The sequence below is a fragment of the Bombus terrestris genome, chromosome 1 (assembly GCF_910591885.1).
Source record: "Bombus terrestris chromosome 1, iyBomTerr1.2, whole genome shotgun sequence".
In the NCBI taxonomy this organism is placed as follows: Eukaryota; Metazoa; Arthropoda; class Insecta; order Hymenoptera; family Apidae; genus Bombus; species Bombus terrestris.
Genome location: NC_063269.1, coordinates 15,538,751 through 15,562,995, shown reverse-complemented (window position 1 = coordinate 15,562,995; position 24,245 = coordinate 15,538,751). Strand labels below are relative to the sequence as shown.

The following is a 24,245-nucleotide window of genomic DNA, read 5'->3' as shown; positions in this document are numbered from 1 at the left end:
AACTTTATAAAAATAAAGTATAATGGTATTAAATAATCAAATACTTTAATACAAGAAACAAATATATCTCTATATTGTTATTACAAAATTTTACATAAGTTCGTACGAAAAGCGGTAGTTTGAGCCCCATCCTATCCTACGTAAAAATAAAAAAAAGACATTTAGAAAATAATCAGAACCATAATTAAAACACAAACGTTATTAATTAAAGTAGAGATATCTGTAATGAAGAATAATAGGTTCTAAGGAAGGATAGCGATATTTTAATAGCAGCGAATGTATTAGACATTCTCTAAGGAAGAAAAAATGTACCTTCGTAAATCTGTTCGCGGGCAGCCACGTATGGCAGCTACTAACAGGTGCACATATCGCTTATCCCATGTCGATCGGCAGCGACATGTGCGCGAATGCGTTTGAGCTAGTCGCGCACTGTCATCCTCGCCACGTTCCATTTGTCGGTTGCGCTCGGAATACCGGGTGGCTCGTTAATTTAAGATCAATTATCGCGTCACGCCGCGCCGCACCGTTGCACTGAGAACGAGGCGCGTCCATGGCGACCATATACACAGACGACGTCTCTTCCACGATCCGCATACTTTTCGGCCACGTAAATTTTACTAATTGCTCTGGTCCGCTTTCATTTTGAAATCGTTCGACCATAAACGATCCTGTTTTTCCCTTTTTTTTTTTTTTAATAATTATCCATTACGTAGAGTGGCAAACTATATTTAAATTCACATTTCGTTAGTAGAGGTGAATATTTATTTAATTAATTATTCCCAATATTGGAAGAGAAATTTTTCGTCATTATTAAAAACAGATTACGATGGAAAATAATATCTCGGATTTCTCTGTCGATCGTTTGAAGTTATAAAGTAAATCTGAAATCGTGCAAGATACCCAAGGACAGGAGAATAATGTAGAAACAGCTCGCATATATATATACATATATCTATTTAATTCGATTTAATCGGTGGCAACATGTAAGCGGGTTACATAGATTATATCGACCACATATTGTGAGACACCGGTATATATCTACCATATACGCATACTTTTCAAGTCTGTCTACACGAACATGAGATATAAGTATATTTAGGGAAAGATCTATATAGATCCTATGTAGACTCGTACGATAATTAGGAATATACAGTGTGAGATCGTTTCTGTATTCACGCGACCGTGTGCAGCTCCGCACATATACAATAATATAATCTTCGCGCGGCAATTAAGGATTATCTCGTATCATACATATACACATTACGATCACTTGTATTTACAATTATGTACAAGGCAAATAAATAATTTAAGCGTCTAATCGATAAGGATCGTACCGAAGTCAGTGTACTAGAATCGTATCTATGCCGATATACGTACATATAGTCGATAAATATAAAGATTCAGTCTGCGGCCATACGATCATACGAAAAACGAACGCCGATCTTGCTCCACTTTTCTCTCTCTCTCTTTCTCCCTCTTTGTCTGTCTTTCTGGTATATAAATCGCTCAAGATTTCACCGTTTTAAGATTCATTGCTGCAGCTACGTCTAAACTAGAGTAGAAAATTATTTGGTAATCGCTTAATGTAGCTATATAGAAGTAGATCAGGATTCTATCGCTCTGACCGACGATAAATATTGTCGTGGACCGTTTAAAATATCTTGAAACACGTGTTTCCTACCTCCATTTCAGTCAAACTCTTCCGTAAGAAATTCGACGACTTTAGAACACGCAATCGTTTTCGAATCGTCCTCTCCAAACATTTTTAACTACTTCCGTCGGGTTAGAACGTTGGTGTAAAGTGGCGAGCAGATTGTTCGGTTATCGTACAAGGGAAATTTCTCACGGGTACAACAACAACCTTTTTGACGACACGTTACTCGTCATTAGTGCGAATGATTGCTTCCAGTCACGATTTCCTCGCCGTCCTCGTCAACGGGCACCGTCGAATGATTGTACAGACCTTGGGCCATCAATTGAAGAGCTAGCGGATTTTTCTGGCCGCTGGCCTTCTTGATTTTTGCCCTTTTGTTCTGGAACCAGATCTTGATCTGCGCCTCGTTTAAGCCCAGATCTCGAGAGAGCTGCTGCCGCCTTCTCTCGGTTAGGTATCGATTTTCCGTGAATTCCCTCTTCAGCCTAGCCAGTTGCTCCGCGCTGAATGCGGTCCGTGGTCTTTTCTCTTCCGGCGACCCGCTCTTTCCGTTGTTTTGCGATCGTTTCACTCTCCTTGTTCGTGGCCCTGAAACGATACGGTTAATTGCTCGTTAATTTTAATTCCATTCGATAGCATGATTGTTTTGAATTTTCATTAAGCTATACGTAAACCATACGAACGTTAATGTTTTGTTTCAAATTTTTATTCAGCTGTAAATAAACTCACTCGTATTATCATATAATGGAATTTCCGACGCCAAACTCGCTCGAGTTACACGGTAAATCGTATTTCAATAAGCGACGCAATCGCGTTGATTATCAGAAGCTCGCACGTCGAAGAAATCGGTGATTCGCTTGAGAATTTTGATTTGTCTTCCGTTGGACAGATACGTAGAGAGTAATAAAGCAGGAGAGAATAAATTCTTGTTAGACTTTTAGATCGGAGATTATAATTTCATGTCACGTGTAAATTAATCTAACGATCTAACCCGCTATCGTGTTTTTGGAACGTTTAGAAGAATTATTGGAAGCACTGCTGACAGCTATTGAATATTCATAAGGCAACTTATCAATAAATACTACATTAACAGGAGAGTGAACTAAAATTCCTAGTAAAACAAATCATTTAAGCATTTAGATTTCTTTAAAGGAACAGAAATACGTGTTTTCAAAGTTATCCAGCAAAGTCTCTAATGAATTGCCTTCAAAATTTTAGCACTAACATGTTGACTAACCTTTTTCAACTCATTCGTTAATCAAAGATTTCTACAATCGCAAAGTTGAAAGTTAATAAAGACAAATCAATTTCAGTCAAATCAGTGTCGAACCTTACGCTCTTAACGTTAGAACTACCGATAGTTAATACGAAACTATTTCTACCAAAACTAATGAAAATGACTGGTCTTTAAAAAATACGTAAAATAGAATATTTTTATATTTATTGATTTATTACTATCTTTCAGAAGGAATTCCATATTATGTAGTACATTTTTGGTATTATTAATTCATCAGGGACCATAATCCTTAAACGAGGGTTGACATAATTATAAAATTGTAGGATTAGTCATTTTGACTGTTGTGATATTTCTAGTGTTAACATCTAGCGATCTAACGATCGATCGGGAATTTTCCTGATAACTGACATCATCATATCGAATGATACGCGGTAAAAATTTAAAAAATGTGTGGAAAGTTGTAGAAAACGAGGAAACTGGTTAATTGAGATTCGATAAAGATATTGTAGGATCCTTTTACACTTTGACAAGGACCAGTCGTTTTGATTGGTATTGGTATAAGTAGCCTTGATACAAAATTATTTTCAGTTTGAATACACAAAAAACAAAATAATATTCATTATATTGTTCTTTTAATAAAATTGTAAAACCAGTCGATTTGACCTGTGTGATAATTTTAGTGTTAAATACTATTTATTTTTAACAGTAGCCAACGAAATAACGTCTAAAAAATGTATCTAAAATTCGTAAATAAAAGCAAATTGTTACCTATATTCAAGAAATTAAAAATTCAAGCTACGAGTTAACTCATTTTCCTACATTAAAGTCTACCATCTTTTCGATAGAATTTCTAAATAAAAAGATTATTGGACATATTCAAAAAACTGAGAATCCGAGTTAATTCATCTTACCATGTTAACATTTACTAGAAATTGTTCTGCTGAAAAGTTTTGTGGACCAAGTAACGAGTTAACTCGTTGCTGCGTATTAACATCAAACATCGTTCCGATAAAATTCCCAAATAAACCAACTGTTTGACCGAAAAACGTACGAATGTTAACAAGTGAACACGTGTTCTCGTGTTAATATTTTGTTTCATCCCATTGAAACCGTCAAGCAGGGAGAAATAAAAAAATTGCCGAGCCAACTAGTCTTCCAAGTTTAACATATTATGCTTCCGTCGATTTCCTCAAAGTATCTCAACTAATATCACTCGAATTCGAAGTTACATGCATGCAACGATAAACACCAGCTAAAGTAGCTCGATTAAAATCTACCATCGGCCATCGATCACTCTTTAGCGTCGAACACCATTTAATTAACCGCAGAACCAGCCGGTATCAAGAAACGGAACATCGATCACGATTTACGGTAATTAGTAACCGCGATTATCGGGTGGTAGGGTCGCGGACCACCCTGTTCACTAGATAGAAGTCGCATATCTGGGACACGATGGTCGCAGATGGTAGATCGCGGTTATAAGTTCAGAAGAACCAAGAGTTCTGTGAACTGACACAGGTGGTGTATTCAAAGCGGTACGTTCACCCTGAGCTGAAACTGCAATTATACATAAAGTATGCAGTCCGGTAGTTCGGTACCGATCGGTTCCTTCTAAGACTAGGTCTAAACTAGTATTTCTTTATAGAGTCCGATCGCGTTACACCGGAGGAGACTGTAATTAGGGAACTTTATGTAGCGTTTTCCACAACGTGCCGGGAAACGCGCGTTCATTTACATAGAAACTGGTTTGCAGATGTAACGGTCACCGAACGTAAATTGATTAAGCCGATACACAGAGAAATAGTGGTACCAGAGTGGCGAGCTATGGCTGGCTAGTTGCGTTCCTCCGCTTCCGTGATACCCACGATTAACTGAGATATATCTCTCTCGATACAGATTGGGTCGTGGGATCTTGATTAATCTTGCGTATTAATCCCAGTGGGATCACCCTGTCATCTATCAGTTTTGCGTCTCGCGTATATTAGAGTCACCTATTAATTGTTCTCATACTTGAATCGATGTGATCAATGGTAAAATCTTTTATCGTTAGCAGTATTATTAAATATTATCGTTGCTGATAAAATCGAAAAACTGAACGAACGTACAAAAGTTATTTACGTACGATCTTATAAATTCTTAGAAGTTATTCGAATTGTAAATTTCGTTTTGGAGGGCCATTCGTGTGAAATCAACGTTGTTACATTTTATATTTCAATGAAATTGTTATGAAAAATATCTTTACAATGCTTATGTATTTGTGTGAATATGAAAGTTTGTTTTCAAAAAATTCAGATTCGAAATAACTGACAAACCTACCGGATGAAGGTCTGTCCGAGTATCTGGTACAATAAACCCACGCAGGCCAAGGACTCTGTCCGTTGAGTCCAGTTTGGTTGGTGGTGGTGCTGTTCGCATTTCCGGCACTGCTGTCTCCACTTAAGGAGTCGCTGCCGATGGTAGAGGACGTGGAACCCAGGGAAGGTGCTCCAGTTACGGAACTTCCGGTGACGGAACTTCTACTACTCGCTAGGCTTTCGAGACTTCCGCTTCTGCTGAGACCGGTGTTCCTCTGAAGAGGTGACGTCAGCCCACAGTGAGAAGAAAACAGATCCCTTTCTCTGTGCACGGAAAAATTGCCAGGCTGAGGCCTCGTGGGCGACAATCGATTGGACGATAGAGTCAGATCACGTGGCAAAGAAAGAGGACTGTGACGAGGTATCGGAACTGGAATCGTCGTCGAGTGACCGGGCGCCAAAGTGGCTTGTTTTGGTGCTTTCGTGTTGAGAATCGCCTCTCGTCCAAAATCTGGTCTCAGAATGTTTACCACGCTGAATGTCAACGGTGCCTCGATGTCGTCTTTGTGATCTGGTTGCTGATCCTGGCGAGAAACCACGTGACTTTCGGGTGAACGCACTCGATGATGGTGATGATGATGATGATGATGATGATGATGATGGCTGCCAATTCCCAGTCGAAGACCGTACGCGGAATCCATTGTCACGAGAGCTACGCTCATCTTTCGATCTTCCGAATCGTCTGTCACGTATACGATTCAAATGTAAATGTCAGACGTGACGGTTGAACGGTGAAATTTCAACCGTAACGCTAACCCTCTGTCGTCATATTTGTGAAAGTGCACAGAGCCACACTTGTCGCGTATCTAGTCTGTCAGAGTTCAAAGTTCACTGGTTTAAGACACTGACTCACTGTTTCATATCTCGCTCGTTAAAGTTTCCCTTAGGATCACCGCACGCGTCACTGTACTTTCTTCACTGATCATTCATTGATCACATTCGGCCGTTCGTGCCGCTTACAACGTCTTAAAACTTTTGTTGCCGCGTATTGCGTAATATTGATCGGCGGATGTTGCGTGGTATTGCGCGCTCACGTGACAGGCTCATCTAGCCGCGAACATTGTCGCGTCGAACGTTGCTGTTGTCCGAAGCGAGATGAAAGGTTCGACTCTGGATCAGCTCCAAGAGCTGCGAGTCTCCTTAGTATTGGCTTTTCTCGAGGTTTCCGAGGACTCGAGCGAGTGCTGTGACGGGTCTGACTGGCTGTCCATCCGTCGCTCAGTGATGTCTAAACTAGGGGACCTGTGGTCCCTACTTACCGCTTTCCCCTCCGACCCCCTCGTCCCTTCACTCCTCCTACGCCCCAGTCTGGAGTGCAGTGCACTAGACACCCTCGATTGTATCTCTATTAACTCTTCAGTCACAAGCTCCGCCCACTGGCGTAAGGTCTACCCTACTCCCCTCCGTTTGCTCGCCCCCCTCCACCAGCAGTGGTACGGAGAGTAGGGAGCCGGAGTTCACTACGATCGATGCCACTGCATCGTTCCAGTCTCGTTTCAACGGCGACCAGATTTTTGTCTTACTTATAACCGTTTTTTTCCTTCTCTTCTACGTATAGCTACTTTGGGAAAAATATGTTGTCAAGTTCTTCCGAGGCACGACTTTCCTTCTACGTCGATGAAATACTCGTCCATTTTCGGAAGGAATTATACAAAGTAAAAGCATCGTTACTTAAGATAGTATGTACCAGGCTTTACCTTCTTTTCAATACGTTTTTTTAATACGAGAAACAAAGAACTGTAATTACAGGACGTGTACACGTTAGCATACACGTGTTAATTGCAATTCGCGAACGGTGTACAATATTCGTAATGTTTCCAAGTAATTTGGCAATGTTGCTCCAAAAAACAAAGATATCCGCGCCACTGCGAATGCCAGTAAGAGTGCCAGCTTCTCCCCGCCCCGTTTCGTTCCCCCACCCCTCATCCTCAGGCAAGATCTTGCCCACAATCTTGCCCCTCCCCGGCTAGCCACGCCCTCCGACCCTCCTCTCCTGTTTTTCGATGCCCACTACTCCATACTTTTGTTCCTCCCCACCCCGGTTTTCTATCCGGAGGCAGCTAATTCATTTCTTTGAGTCGACAGGCGTTTTCTCACTGACGTGAATTTTATCGTTCGACGTCGAAATCGCTTTATACAAAAATTTACAAGAGCATCCACATCGAACGAACCACTTCTCGCCATTGCTCTTCTTCTTTTTCGTTGGATCCCCGTGACGGTTAACGAACAAATGTATTACCCGTGATGCAGATGCTGATCCACAGTTTCTCTCTCGTTCTCATCTTTTTCTTGTCTCTCGTTCGTTTCGGTTTACGCGCGCCGATTGATTGTTTGTTTAAGGGCGGACACAACATGGTTCATCGGCCAATCCGCGTGCATTACGACTTACTTCTACGAATTTGTTCTCTCACGATGTTTAGAAGCTCGAATATCATTCGCCCCTTGTCGTTTCTGTCAAATGTGATAAGATGAAAAAATTCTCAAGTTGCTCAATTGCAGTCGTATCTATTCGTAAAGCCATCGCGAAAAACGTTGTTTCTTCCACTGTAATTTTTAACATAGATAAACAAACGTTTATCGTTCAGCTGAGATCTAAATCGTTACGATTCCGATATCTGTCGCGGACACTCTGCTGGTGTAATTAACTTCATTAGAAATAGCGACGACACACTCGACCATTAACCAGTAAAGAGAAAATTACAGTCATTAACCCTTTTAACGTCTAATCGCATGAGATTCTGCTGTTCTGGTGGAAACGTTATTTGCCCACGACATGAAACGAGCCAACCTATACATTAGGAGCACGCGAGACTTCTAAGGAGCCGTCGTTAAAATCGTGCCAATTAAAGCCCGTAAGGAAACGTGATTCCCCCACGTCACGTGCGAACCGGTACATTATCGAATCGTGATTAACGAAAAATTCGGAAATTTCACCGGATGTTAATAAATAATCTCGCAACTAATTTAGAAATAAACTTTTGTACCGCTGATAATCACGGAGATTGTAATTATTGCGTAAAATAGAAACGTTAATTCGACGTAATAAACGTGGCTATTGGAAAAAGCATGGAATTGAACATTTTACAAGATAGCAGGTAACATAATAGGTAATGCTAGCGAAGATAATGATGATAATCGGCGGTTCTGGATTATAACTGAACGAAGAAATACTGTAATCGCGAAAAGTCGGCTCTTTACATGTCCATAAAATTTTCTACGTTACGCAACACCTGTTCTCCGTGAACGTGTTTACGAGCATAACACGTTTTCACCCGTGGCTTGCAAAATTATATTTCTAACCACGCCACGGTCGGGTTAGCCGAGGGAACAGAAGGCAATTCCTTTGTTTCGCCAGTCCGAAGTTGGCAAAGAAACTCTATGCTGTAGCTGTATGGTTGTTAAAGAGCATGGTTTTATTAATGACCACACCTAGGGATACCAGCTGCCACGTGAACCACAAAAGGATCGTTAGTTCCTAGTTAGATTCGTGTAAGAACAATAATAGAGATAGCCGCTATAAATAACCATAACGTGTCTATCCATCAATAGCGGCTTCGTCTGAGAATGGAGCACCGCTCTACGCCACTTTCCACTTGGAACATTGCAGCGTTTGGAGGGGAGAGATCCTCTAAACTAGTTTCCAACACTGTCTTCCTTTCGTCTCTAAACCTGGTACACTGTTATTTGTCAAGGAGAGATCGATCGCGGTAAATTGATTTAACGATCGATCTAATGATTCGGCCACGAGAAAACGGTACTTTTTGTTAACAAAAAAAGTTGTATCTTCAGTCGATTCTATGTTTTACATGAACTCGATCTGTAAGAATTAGAAAGTACCGGACTAAAAACAACGATACATATTGCAATTACAATGGTTTTCTAAAGAAAACCATTTTGTTAATTCATTGCGTAGCCAAAATTCCAGCCGAGGCAGCAAGAAAAAAGAAGAGGCAAGGATTTATCTACCTGAAAGTTTGACGCTGTCATCCGTCTGCGGGCTGATTGCCGTCCAAATGTATTCCAGCAAGAAGCGGATTCATCCGAGGGGGCAAGCGTGGTTAATTCGTTCGTTAGGAATACATACGTGAACAGACGCGTCACTCGGAAGGACTGGCTGGTCGAAAAGAGAAAACGCCTAGGGCGAGACCAATCGCGACGTCTCGTACGTCAGGGATTGATTGGGTTTTTCGTTTGGCTTGCAAAAGAAAGAACGGGACGCGGGATCTTGCAGCGACGATCATTATTCCCCGAACGCGATTTGTAAACGGGTTCTATTTATGGCACTGCAAACTCTATAATCAGCCGCCGCAGGGGCGACGACTTATTTAGAATAATTAATGTTGGTACGACCTCACGAACCGGTTGCCGGCCAATCGCGATAAAGGCCTCCCCACCATGCCGTCCATAGAGGGGAAGCGAGAGGCGTGGCCCAGCGTTGGCGCCGCCCACAGCACTCGATCCACATGCAACTTGGCGTGCGAGTTCTCCGCTTTCCCCTCTTTCTCTCTCCCTTTCCCGGTATCGCCACTTTTTCAAGAGCCTCGCGATATTTTCTAGAGCAGAAGCGAACCTGCGCGTAGCCATGCGCGTCCGGACCAGATATCGCGCAACATTATTCGTCCGATCTCATGAAACTTTCGACACTAGTTTTTCTTCGGACAAATGTTTAAAAATTAGTGGACTATCAGATATCTTGCTCAGGTTATCATTTCGTTCTGTAACCAGTTACAAGGTGTTGAATTTTAAGTATCAACTATTACAATCGTGATAAGTTTTTTGTGCAAGTAGAGTACAGTTGACAATTGAAAATTTCCTGGCAACTAATATTCCATTTATTTATCTACGAGTATCGACACTCATATTTTTACAAAGAAACATCTTCTTAATATACGATCATTCTAAAGGAGACGTAACATGGATTCAGAATTCCAAATTATCGTAATTCCACTCGTTCGAAGATTCGTCCCTATACACGAAGCATATCCAACCAGTGGTCGAACCCTCCAACAGCCTGGCAAACCGCGTAACACGAACAATCGTTATACCGTGGGGTGGGGATAAGGATAATAAATGCGATCGACGAATGCGGTGCGAATCGAAATAACTAGACGATCAATCGGGCTGATTGAAAGTATCCGACGGGCAAGCCTGTCGTACATCCACGAAAGTGCACTTCCCTCCTTCCCTTAACGCCAGACACACCCCTGCGCCACACGAGACACCATCGATGATTCCCCTAATCTCGTTTATAAACACTCGACGACCACTCCCACCTCCCCTGCTGCGGAGGGATGATACCATTGCTACCCTCGTGCAGGAGATACGTCGGCCGCTCATTTTCACGGCCTGTTACGCGTCCGGCGATCGCTCCAGTGTATTTATACTGAGATAATGCACACCCGGTACATGCGAAGATAACCGCACCCCTGGCATGCGGTATGTTGCTTATAAACCGTTCTAACGCGATGGGCAACCGCAAAGTGTACTGATTTATCGACGGGGATGGTGATGAACGAGGAAATCGTGTCTCTCCCTCTTTGAGGAGAATTCAAAGCTTCTCCCTTATACGTGAATTTTGTTTCACGGAACCTGTGTGTTTCATACAATTTAGGTTACTGTCTGTAACTGTTTGTATGATAACACAGGTCTCTGGTTACGGTGGATCCACGTTCCGATCAGCTGTCGTACTAATGAACTTAACACGACGTGACAAAAGAAGATAGGCGTATACATTGATATCTAGAGATTCTATTGCGTTGGCAACTAAATGATTCCGGATTTTGTCATTAGGTAGTAATGAATGGGAATCTTGGGATGTGTTGTCAAATCCACCATATTGCCCTGACCTTTAGATTACCATTTATCTCGTTCCATGCAGAACTCCTTAAATGGTGAAATTTTTAATGACGCTGATGGTGTAAAATCACATTTAATTCAGTTTTTTGCTGGCAAAAATCAGAAGTTTTATGAACATGGAATTATGACACTGTCTGAAAGATGGCAAAAGGTCATCGACGAAAACGGACAATAGCTAATTGAATAAAGTTATATTTCTAAGCAAAAATTTTGGATTTTCTTCAATCACTTAGTTGTCAACCCAATATTTTACAAAAAAATTTGTAGATTCTAAAAAATGTACCATCTATAAAATTTCTATAAAAAATTGCCAATTGAAGTAGCGTTAGATTCACTCATTATTTTGTCATTACTACCTAATGACAGAATCCGCAATCACTTAATTGGCAACCCAATAATATGCCTATGAGAGAGGCTGAGATATGCCTAAAATTCAATGTATATATATCAGATTGTCAGAAAAATTTCTTTCGTTTTATAAGGAAATAACAGACGTACAATGTTTTTTGTTTTATATTAGTTTATTGAATTATGCACGAAGATAATAATAGAAATATAACGAAGTAGATCACATCTAAACCCTTTGAGTACTGTGGGCGCATATAGGTGTCTGGCGAAAGCTATCGGTGTGGACTAAGGACATATATATGCGTTTTCTGTAAGTGCCCGGCATGGACTAAGGACGCATGTATGGGTTTTTCAATTTTTCCGAACACCTACGCAGAAGTAATACTATTACGTTTGTGTGAAATAAATATAAATGCATTCCTTACGGCAGTAAACAAATGCCAATAGTGCCTCGTTATTGTTGAAGTGGTCACCACTTATAAGGAAACTCTACATCTGGTATTTTTAGTTTTCTCAAGCACTGAATTTTTCACACACAACTAAATTATTAACTTGTGTTATATTTACTAAATTTAGTTTTCTAGTTTATTGTTTTCTAGTTTATTATCCAAATTCTAGTTAACTGTAAATTTCAATGTTTATAATAAATAATTAAAAATAACTAAAAAATAACGCTCTTGAATCATTTAATCTCGTGCAAAAGAATTACTATAACTTATTACGATTTGCGCTTTGAATAGTCAATCAACAGAGTTCAGTCTAACGAAAAAGTATTCCGTCCACAGCGATCGTCAGCGCTAGACGCGCGCCGTCCGTACGGACGACATAGGCCGCGAGTATTCAGCACTCAAAGGGTTAAATAAAATAATATAAATCAGAAATTGTTGTTCATCTATCATCACCTTATGAAACGAAAAAAACTTTTCGGACAACCTAATATATATTTTTTTATTGAGATCGTTGCGTATATCCTCGTTTCTGACATGTCATGGAGCGTCGACTATTGTTCTCAGTATCTTCGACTGCAGCGACTCTAGTTTATTTATGTGGCTCATTGCTACTGTGCCCCATAGTGGTATTGTGTACGTCCAAATTGGTTTTATTATCGTTTTCTAGATTTTTAATTTATTTTCTATGCTGAGTTTAAAGTTTCGACTAGGTAACCAATACATCTGTCTTCTTTTTATCCGTATTTTGTCTATAATTGTTTTAGTAATTTGTGTGTCTAAGTGGAGTCCTAGGTATTTAACTTGCCTTGTTTGTGTTATGTGCGTGTCATTCAATTGGATATTTGGTGGTTTCCCTTTTTTTAGTGGAAATGTAACATAGTTGCATTTATTGGGGTAATTGAATGTATATGAGTGGATTATGTCGCGCGAGCGTTTCGCGTCTGCTTCAGCGAGTACACGTTGGATTATTTAAAGAAATATACAATTATTTATTATATCAGAAATTAACGGTTTCGCGGAAATAACAGACGCACAATGTTTTTTATTTTATATTAGTTTATTGAATTATGCACGAAGATAATAATAGAAATATAACGAAATGAATCATATCAAATTCAATAAAATAATATAAAACAGAAATTGTTGTTCATTTATCATCACCTTATGAAACGAAAGAAACTTTTCCAACAACCTAATACAATATATCTGTATATGTTTTGCATATTATTTACGCGATATTCTTTCGTCGCATCCAATTATCATAATATTTACTATAATCTTTTCTAATCCATTTTATACTAAATGAAATATAAATACATAAAAACTCAGGATATTACGACTCTCCCTCTCTCTCTCTCTCTCTCCATCGAACCGAGCAACTCGCTTGCAACTTTTTCCTGGATAAAATCAGTTACAAAGTGAACGGGTCGGTAAGAAGCAGAGCCACTTTCTTTGCGTTATTTGTAGACAAGGGTCTCGGACGAATAGCCGAGTAACGAGTCCATTCGAATGCCCTGTCGCGCTCCAATTTTTTTCTCCGACGCACACCGATTACGCCGTCATGTAGGTAGTACAATTCTATTCTTCTTATGACGTTGAAGAAGAGGGAAACACCGAGAATCGCCTCGTCACACGGATTTCTTTTTTCCTTGATCGTATCCTAAGCCGCATTCTACTATCTTGTCCGCAGCCAAAAGGGAACAATAAGACCCGGCACAGGGGGCATAAGGGGCACGAGACTCTATAGCCCCGACAAGAGAACCAATTACCGGGACGAACTTTTTCCCTCTGCCCGTTAATCACATTAATCCATTTACGAGCCAGCCAGTCAGCCCTGTATATATACATTGGTCTGCAGCCGGGCTAAAAACGCACGAATACGGTGGAACCGCGAGGCCTCGCGGAACCCGATGTAAAATTGGTACGTGTTCTGCGTAATCCAGCACCTCGGTCCGGCCGAATATGGCACTAGCCGTGCTGCTCGCATAAGCGAACCTGTGCCCGGTGCCTTCTATTCTAATGGTCGTCAGCTCTTCGTTCGTAACCAGCTTCTTTGCCATGGCTCGACCACACACTCGAGGCAACGTTCGCCACAAGTTAAGTAGACGAAACGAGATTCGTACTTCCTCCCTCGTTGTATACAGGTTGATGCATAAACGCGCGTCGATACTTCAAGTGGTGTGCATTAAAATAAATAAAAAACATCGTACGTTACATATTGAACGTAACTTGGTTCTTGAGTTATGAGTGATGATATTAGGTTGTCCGAAAAATTTCTTTCGTTTCATAAAGTGATAGATGAACAACAATTTTTGTTTTATATTATTTTATCGAATCATGATCCCTATATTATTACGTTCGTGCATAATTCAATAAAGTAATATAAAACAAAAGACATTGTGCGTTTCTTTTCGGACAACCTAATAATAATATATTCCCAGTGGCCGCCTCGTGTCCCAACGCACTAACATTGGTCATACACAGTTTAAGTAGGTCTTGAATTTTCAATTAATCTTTACGAACAATATCAATCTATGTGAATAAGACCGAATTACTAGACGACGAATATTTATGCAAATTTGATATTTTTATGAAAATAATTAAAAGAGTAAATCCAAGGCAGAGATTCCTTTCGCCTATTAACCCTTTGCACTCGGAATTTTATTTCAATTTCGTTAGCAGCAGCTTCCAACGCTTTTAAGTGTTTTATTTGAAATTTACTTTAACTAAAAAATAAGACAATTTAAATAAATAAAGGAAGAAAAAAATTCATTTAAATATCAGTTTTATTCACACTATTGTTGCTTTTTGTAATTTTTAAGCGTACGATATATCTTGAAACAATTTCCAGGATACAATCCTGCTTCACAAAAAAAACTGGGACTGAAAGACTCGACATCAGTTTTTATCTCAGGAGCTGCAAAGGAGTGCAAAGGGTTAAATATTACAACGAATATCGACGAATTGGTATCTTTAAATTTCCCATAAATAAATAAAAGTATGCAGTCTACCGATTACTGTTCTAAAAATCATAAAATGTATGAACTTACGCTGAGACGGTCGATATGGGGGAGAGAGAATACAAAATGGATATGAAACTGTTCGAAGAATACAACATATTTTAAGATTATTAAAATCAACCAGATGCACCCTATTCTAAATAATTAGATTCACCCTCTATTCACATGAATTTATGAATCAACCTGTAGGTATTCGTCCACGTGAATCGACTTGGTTGGAAGGGTTCGTAGGAGAGACGCTTGCTTCTCAAACGCGTCGTTGATCACCACCGCACGAACGCCGGGTATATTTTAGAGAAAGATGTGACAGAAAAGAAAATTAGCCGTTGTCCAACGTTGCAACGTGGAAAAACAGGTTCCACTCGTGTAATAGTGGAAGCATTAAGCGCGGAAAGAAGTTCGCAATTATGGTAAGCTGAGACACAGCTGAGAGGTAGTTTTCGTTTCTCCTTCTCCCTCTTTCATTGGTGATGGCTTATCAGATGCGTATTATATTAAAGTACGTCGAAGATCCTCGAGTGGAGCGTTTGGGATCGAAGATCTTTGCCTCGATTATTTTCTGATGAATCGTGATTGCGTTTCCAGTTTCTTAGTTGTTGTTAATCAGCCAGAATGATAACAATCTTAAGACATTGTGAATAAAATACATTGTGAATGTTTCGAGTTGAAGAATTTTCAAGGAAATTATTACTAATTAACTAATTCAAATACTACTAATTCAGATAATTTAATATTTATCGATGTAATTAATTATGCTTTTTAAATCTTGCATTTTACATTTTCGATAACTAAGAGAAAAAGTACATTTGTAAAAATATTCGTAAGATTTACGCTGACAGTAGAGTCGTTCACTTTATCACAATTATTGTAAAATTCTGTATCCTAAAGAATGAACTCTTCTATCGTGTCTATCGATTAAACAGCGTATATTTTATCCTCGTTTGAAGAAAATAGTGGAGCAAAAAGAACGAGCCCTTGGATTAGTCCCGGTTCAAAAACGAAGCGCAGGTGTCGGCGAGGCTGACTCGGCAGCTCGTAACAATCGTAGAGAGGCGTCTATGTTTCGAAAACACAATTCGTTCCATCCGGATTGTTATCACCGGAAAAGGCAGGCCAGTACCTGAAAAAGCCATCGTTTTCGTCACGCCGAACCCGTCAGCCGATCAATTTTTCCAGACACTACGATTTTCCTCGCGACCGCTGTTCGAACTTTTTTCAATTTACAATAACAATTTCAAGAACTCTTGCTTCATCCTCAATGACATATACAAGATACATCGTTCTAATTTTTTAATAATATCTCGCAATGTGACAATTTATGGGAGGAATATTTTCACGCATTTTTATCGTAAATTTTGTTTCTGTTTCCTTCGATTTGTAGATCAAAAATGAAATCGACGTCCGCAGCAGGAGAATACGTGTTGCATTGTTCGTTGCGGTAGTTGGAAGAAAAAGCTGGTAATGAAAAAGGAGTTTGTTTATACTCGAGCTTTACAGAAGGCCTCATTGTTGTTGCTGTGACTAATTGCTCACCAGGAGATTCCAGGCTCAGGAAACGATCTTCTTTTTCATTTCTGGCCTAGAATGTCCAGATGAGGTGCAGTAATTAGAAAGACTAGCTTTTAGTTCATAGAATCGGTTACCTTTTGAAATCGTATCAAGAGTAATCAGGTTATTGTCTCGTTATCTCTTAATTATCTTTGCCTAATCCAGTAAATACTACTGCGTCCAGTTTCTTGTTGCTACACAAAGATGTCTGCCTCCTTCGATTTAGTCGAAGTTAATCGTCCGTAGAAAAATTGAATCTTCACTATTAAATTCTTCTGCTCAAATTTTTATGTTTATCGAATAAGTTCCAAACATTTGACTCAGCAATAGGTCGTATAATTCGGTAACTATACACATTGATAGATATTTTTTATTTATTCTCAGATATTTTTGAAAGCCTGGAGCAGTAAGATTTTACTTGGAAATAAAATCTAATTAGAATAAAATCATAATATCGAATAAGATTGCAGCGATATTACATCGAGATTAATCTGTTGATTCCAGTCTGACTTTTGAGTGACACGTACATTGTAAGTATCTGTAGGCTAAATAATATTTTTCTACATCCATTCGATTCGTGTTATCCGGTCACAAAATCGGGCAAGGAAAACATGTTTTACCAGCAATTCGTTCCCAACATTCCGTATATCGAAAGGGCTATTGAAGGTTTCTCATGCGGCGCGAAGGACATCGCGCTTACTCCGAGCAGAAAATGTTTTCAGGTAGCAGTTACAGGTATACCAGTCGCGGCTGTCCTGGATACAGTAGGGGTCCGTTATCCTGCAGAGATAATCAGATTTCCCGTGACTGAGTTGTCAAAACTGTGTCGTCCTTGACAACTCGGTCTCGAACGACGTTTCGTAGAAACGTGATTTGCCTCGCCCCTCTGACAACTCGAAAATATTTTGAGTTCCAGCATCACCTGAAACGACTTTCCAACAAACATCCTCTGCAATAACGGGTAATTTTGGAAATATCGCGACTATTGAATCTAAGGCTACTCAAATTGGCAATTTTTATAGAAATTTTATATAGATGGTACATGTTTTAGGACCTACAAATTTTTTTGTAAAATATTGGGCTGACAACTAAGTGATTGAAGAAAATTCAAAATTTTTGCTTAAAAATATAACTTTATTCAATCAGGTATTGTCCATTTTTGTCGGTGACCTTTTGCCATCTTTCAGGCAGTGTCATAGTTTCATGTTCATGAAACTTCTGATTTTTGCCAGCAGAAAACTGAATTAAATGTGACTTTACATCATCAGTGTCATTAAAAGTTTTATCATAAGGAGTTCTGCATGGAACGAAATAAATGGTAAATCTGAAGGTACAAAGTCAGGGCTATATGGTGGATGTGACAACACGTCCCAACCTAAGTTCCAATCATTCTTGGCGAGTGACCAAAGATGTGTGGGGCTTTGCATTATCATGCTGGAAAACAACACCCTTACGATTTGCCAATTCTGGCCTCTTTTCTTCAACTGCATCGCTCAGTTTGGCGAGTTGTTCAACGTACACGTTTGAATTAATCGTTTGGTTTCTTGGTAAAGGTTCAAAGTACAGAATTTCTTTATAATCCCACCAAGCTGACAGCATAATCTTTTTTCTGTGAATCTCAGCTTTTGGTGTCGTCTGGGCTGGTTCATCTTACATCATCCACGATCTTTTACCATTAACGTTGTTATAAGCTATCCACTTTTGGTGGCCAGTAATCAGTCGCTTCAGAAATGGACCAATTTCGTTGCGTTCCAGAAGCGAATCGCAGATGCTAATGCGCTGCGTCAAATGAATTTCCTTAAGCTGATGAGGGACCCATAAATCGACTTTCTTCACATAGCCAAGCTGTTTTAATTTTTTTCAATGCATGTATGCGATACACCGAGCTTCTCTGCAATCTCACGCGTTGTGCTATGACGATCTGAATCGATAATGGCCTTGATATGGGTCTCATCAACTTCAACTGGACGGCCAGATCGTTGAGCATTTTTTAGTGAAAAATCACCGGAACGAAATTTGGCAAACCTATTTTGACTCTGCCTTTCTTTCAAGGCTTCATTCTCATATAAGTCACATAACTTCTTGTGTGCTTGCAATGCCCTTTCGGAAATAATACAATAAAATATGTCTGAAATGCGCGTCTTGTTCTTCCATTTTTAAATTGGGATAAAAACGAAACTAAATAACTAATCGATACAATTTTTTTACTAAATTAAAGGTGAAAGTCCAAACAATAAGAAAACGATATGGGTTAGGTGCTTCGAACACGTTGACAAAATAAAATAATGTGCATACCACCAATACATGGATAGCAGTTTATATTATATCTATTTTTTCATATGCCATATATCTTAATGTTTTTGGCAGAAATATTATATTTTAGCAAATGGTTTTAATGATAAAGAAAATTGTAGTCTTCAATCAGGAACGTGGTGTAACGTTATTTTAAATTTAATTTGAACCTAATAATGAAATTTTAGTTTCAAAATGGGAAATAAACCACAAACCTTAGTCACAGCTGTGAAAGTAAAAATCTACCTGCGATTTAAAATAATCTTCCTCACGTCGGTTAACCATAGAGTTATTTATTTAGCTTATTATCCAGCTTAAAAAGTCATTAAGTCATGTTTACGTTTAGCAAATCCTAGAAAAGCCGGTGTTTAGCATTTTCCTCAATCCTTCTTTACATAGAAGCAAGCTGGTATTCTGACTTTTCGACCTTAAAATAACACACAATTTTACCTCTGATTCGTAACAACAATGTCTTACCAAACCGTTACACCCTCTAACAAAATCTTCCCTTATATTCCGTACAATTTTTATGAGTTAAATTTTAGCCTGTAAAAATCTTCTTCTCAAAAATTTAGATATAGGAACTCTACAGTAAAATTCTACTGGATTTCGAATATTTATCTTGACAATTTGGAGGATCGCAAAGGGTAGCGAGACGCCTCAGAGGAAAACTAGCGACCCCGCGTTTAGAAATTGCAAAGGACGAGCGTGTCGAAAGCGGAGGCCCCGAGCAAACAGGATTTGCCGATTAACTTTCGAACTAACCATGAACCTTCGTGATCTCTTGGAGCACAGCTACAAAGCGCAGTAGGTCAGGGTCGACTTTTTAACTTCTCGACACGCAGGAAATTTCGGCTTCCGACTGGAACGAATCTCTCGCGGATAAACGTACACCTTGCATAGTTGTTTCCGAGATCCATGAAAAGGATCGTTCACGGCGGTTTCTGCCCGAGACCGGCCACGATGTTTTACAATACCCGTTTACGATGGTCGATCTTGTTTTCTCGTCTGTGACATTCGTTTACCACGCTGCGGTTTGCTTCTGCCATTCGATTAAAAAATCCAAGATTCTTTTCCCGATTTCGAATCACGAATTATTTTGTGAAAGCTTCAAGTAAAATTTCAATCGGAATTAACCGTAAAATATACTTAAATGTTGTTTAATTTTCTTTTTATTTGGAAGAATTTTACAATCAATTTTCATTGAGAATTATAAATAAATGACTATGGCGTGGTACTATGTCGTGTAAATGTTGCTTAATGTTATTTATTATTCTCTCCCACTTGTTGAAACGAACTTTTTCCAGATATTTATTCTTATGATACAGCACTCTATATTTTACATTTGGTTGATAGTTTAACGTGGTATTTGGTTATTAATTGTTGTTTAATAATTATAACCGATAATGAAGAATATTATTTGCTATATATGAAGTTTTCTCAGTTGTTAAAATTATTAACGTGTTGTACAAAATATAACTAATACTTTATAACGTGTAAAGAAAAAGGAGGAAGATATCGGTGGTTGTGCCATAACAAACGAACGACTACTTATGAAAATGCATGACTAATCAGTTATATGCAAATTCATAACTACAGATGCCGTAATTGCGCGGTGCTATATTTATGTCCCAATAATTACAAACGTTAAACACGTTAGCAAAGTAAAAATAAATGCAACTACGATACAATGAAACGCACATTTATATTAACTCCTACATTGTAGCTATCTGACTGTTAATATCGTGTATTATAATCTCGAACAATTCCAAGAAGCACGTAAATAAAAGGAACAAAGAGCCTAAAGAAAAGGTGTTTAGATTATCGTAAGAGTGAAGGAAGGCGAAAAAATAGAAAGTAGACTGGAACACGAGTAGAAAATCGCGAACGAGGAAAAGAAAAAGTCTGGATTCGCGTGTCGCCAGATATTCGTTATCGGTCGTGATACCGCGGTGCCATAATGGTGCATATGGGGGGAACACGGAGCGCTTAATTGAAATAGCGAAGCCTTACGACCGGCTCACCAAGGAAATCGTAATTCTGCTGAGTGTGGTGTGAAACGGTGAACGGGAGAACGCGAACGGCAATTCCAGTCTGGAAAATAAGACTAGAAGAAAGAAGGAAGACGTATCGTAGCGCGAGATGCTCGACAAGAAGAAATTTATTTTGTCGAGGAGATCGTTCAGATTGCAAAGAGAAGAAGAGAATAACACGAAGGAAACGTAACATCTAAGATTTCCATGAGAGAAAAACGTTGGTAAATGAAGGTTCTATTTTTATATCCTTTGCTGATGTTGATGATTCTTTGTAACAGAGAATACCTTGAACTTGCAAGTAGAAATTAGAGTGCACGGTTTCATCGTCTATAAAATCGACTCGAGTATATTTAACTGAACACCTGGTCGCTAACAAATCGGTTCTTTAACGATGTCCCTTAAATTCTAATTGATAATTATGATAGAACGATTGAGGAATCGTTACTTAAATAATCGCTTCCAGCCTTTTGCAATTACCAGTCGAACGTCCAGTAGATATATTATTTGCAAAGTTCGTTAGCGAAGAAACCAGCGAGGAAGGCAACAGTCGTTCACCTGGAGAAAAGGATGAGGCCACGGAACGTGGGAATTATCGGTCGAAGGGAGATTACACAGGTAATAATGGCTACCGGTTACCAGGCACAGGTGACGACACGTTAATTTCAACGCGCGATTTTATTCGCTTTAGCTTAAGGCGATATTTCATCGCATTAAAGTTCTTCATATTTGTAAAAAAATATATGGTTGTTGATGTATGTTAAAATTTGTAATTTACAGTAGTTAATGTAAGTTAGTTTATTTATAGCTAATTTAAACTTCAACAAGGAAAAGATCGAACATCATCGGTGAATACCTGATTAACTCTTTCACGATTTAGTACAAGAGAAACCCGGAGTAGGTGCTGTTATAAATCTCATATCGTAAATGTCATCATCAGATTGCCGATTTTTATGTATTTGTAGTGGAACATGAGCTACAAGACAATTCAAATCATGTTGTTGTTTTGCCTCGGAGTACCAATATCGTTAGGATACACAATATCGCCGCTACGTTCAACCGTCAAGCGAAGACGAATTAGAATTTTTCGGCTCTCCCTTGACCAGTATGAATAAACGATCGTAAAGAAGTTCAATTATCAAACAGTTATCAATCAGCTATAAGTTCGTCGCGCGAGTCAGTATCTGCGAGTATCTGCGAGTATCTGCGAGTATCTACCGAGTATCAATCAGTTATCAACGAGATATTAGCGATCTTATTTTGCGACTTATACACTATCTTAGCGAATCCGTTAATACGAGCGTCTTTGTGAACATTAACTGTATTTATTTATTTAACATTTTAAATATACTTGACGATTTCAACAACGAGCAATCTCGTCTAATAAATCTGACGATCAACCGTCTTCTACACAAGTCCCCTACACATTTATGGGAAATTTCAAAGGGCAAGATTGCACAGAATGCATGCTAATATGCAAAAATATATAAACTATGCAAATTATATTACTGGTACTAATTTGTAGTCAGTGAAGCAAATTTCTGCCGGAGCTCCATTTTTTAAATTCATAAAACTATAAATTTGCGTAAATATTCGCAATCTAATAACCATACGCAACGCGATTCACAATATCCATCTGTCATTAACGTTGAAAATATTTATTATATGTATACTTTTATATTTGGCATCAGGAATTGTAAAAGAGCTTGATAAGGAAATAATTATCTATTAAATATTTCGTTTCGAATTCTCCTTCATTTCATTACATCGTCAAAGGATTAAACGAAAATATTATTTGCCATGAAAATGTTATTATTTCTCAAGCACTAATAATTTTAAGCTTTCAAATGGAGAAAAAACGAGAGAATCGTTCGAGTGTAGGATCGTCGTTTAAAAAACAGTTGACAAACACGCAATCGACGGGCAGGATTAATTTCAACCGCGGTGTTGAGTAATAAATCGTGTTTTCAGGATGCGTGCAGGAACGACCGCCATTAACCGCCATTGGAAATAACATGTGGACGTGAAAGATTACACGCGCGAGAAATTGTGTTGGCGAATCGCACGCTCGAAACGGCACTAGCTTCTGGAATAATCTGAATAATCGTGAGGTCGTTGTATCGCGCATTAAAATTGGCACGTCAATGTATGCGACAAAAGCTATCGACTTGAAACCTTCGAAGAACGCGATCGACTCGTGATTCATCGATAAGCATCGCTGCTTAACACTTTGACTGCCACGTTGGTCGTATATGACCCGCCACAGTTTATCCTGTGACGCCACGATGGTCATTGGTCACCGGAGCGCTTGAACTTCTTACAATTGTAAAAATTGAATGAAAATTGACAGTTAGGGCATTTTGGATATAACCGATAAATAGAGGATACTTTGAGATAAAAGGTGCCCCATTGAACAATTAAACATTGTTATTAGAACATCAATAAAAAAATGAGAACAAATCATGCATCTAACAGTGCACTGTGTTAAAACACATTAAACATAAATGTGGCTCATCAATACCTCAATACAAATACAAATACCTCATCAACTCAACACAAATACCTCATCAATACATCAATAATCTGGGCAATAGGTGGTCACCTTTTTGGTCCGATTCTTAGCAATTTTTGATCCTTACTGTTTAATATTTTTTTTTATAGCACTCTCTGAAAAATTTTTATATCAGGTACACTTGTCCTTCGTTCTTCTGCATTTCGTGTCGCAATCTTTGTCGAATAAGTATATTTGACGGTTCTGGTGAACGTATAAGGTGCATTGCGAATGCCATTCTAAAATCTCATACCTTGATTTTTATTTTCGTTGCTTGTTTATAGAGTATCAATGCGTTTGAAATTGATGTATTTAACAATAACTCTAAAGCTAATTTTATGTACCACTTGAGGGTTCTTCTATGTGACGTAGAATATGCTATCATTTGATTTGATAAATCTACAGCACAGTTTCCTCTGTTGTAATCTACCACTACCATTGGTTTATGACAAACATAATCTTTTTTGCGGACCTCTATCATCTCAGCCGAATATTTCGTCGAAATCATAAAAATATCACGCTTGTCTCTCCACCTTACTATTATATATAAAATGAGCAAATACTATTTACTAACAACAATATATTCTGGACATTTTGTTTGTAACGAAATAACGAATGCGAATGGTTTGTTGAACGAAGCCTTGTTATAATATGTCGCTATCAACTGTTACCAAGGCACCACGGTGGTCACCCGTGACCACCAATAAGATAAACGGTCCATTGGAAAAAAATGTTGTCTTACATCATCAATTTATTATTATTTTGCCATTATATGCTTTGAATAATGAAGATACTCCCGTGGCGTCCTGAGCGAAACACGTGATTTCGACATGGCAATCAAAGTGTTAACCTGATTTTCGCGATTCGCGATAAAATGAAAAACAAGCTTCATCAGATATTACT

At 38.8% G+C, this 24,245-nt stretch overlaps 1 protein-coding gene across 1 annotated transcript; it reads right to left on the bottom strand.

Annotated features, from left to right (window-relative positions):
- Positions 1–937: 937 nt before the first annotated feature.
- Positions 938–6,551, bottom strand: LOC100649797 (homeobox protein engrailed-1a). Its single transcript, XM_003393429.4, has 2 exons — positions 5,208–6,551; positions 938–2,242 (listed from the first exon to the last, which is right to left on the bottom strand). Exons 1-2 carry the CDS (start codon positions 5,905–5,907, stop codon positions 1,887–1,889), a joined length of 1,056 nt encoding a protein of 351 aa, XP_003393477.2. The 5' UTR covers positions 5,908–6,551; the 3' UTR covers positions 938–1,886.
- Positions 6,552–24,245: the final 17,694 nt, after the last annotated feature.

Bases quoted from the DNA above. Each gene is read 5' to 3' on its own strand.
- LOC100649797 (XM_003393429.4), bottom strand. From the start codon at position 5,907: ATGAGCGTAGCTCTCGTGACAATGGATTCCGCGTACGGTCTTCGACTG. The intron at 2,243-5,207 runs GTAGGTTTGTCA...GTATCGTTTCAG, and splicing joins CTCGGACAGACCTTCATCCG to GGCCACGAACAAGGAGAGTG.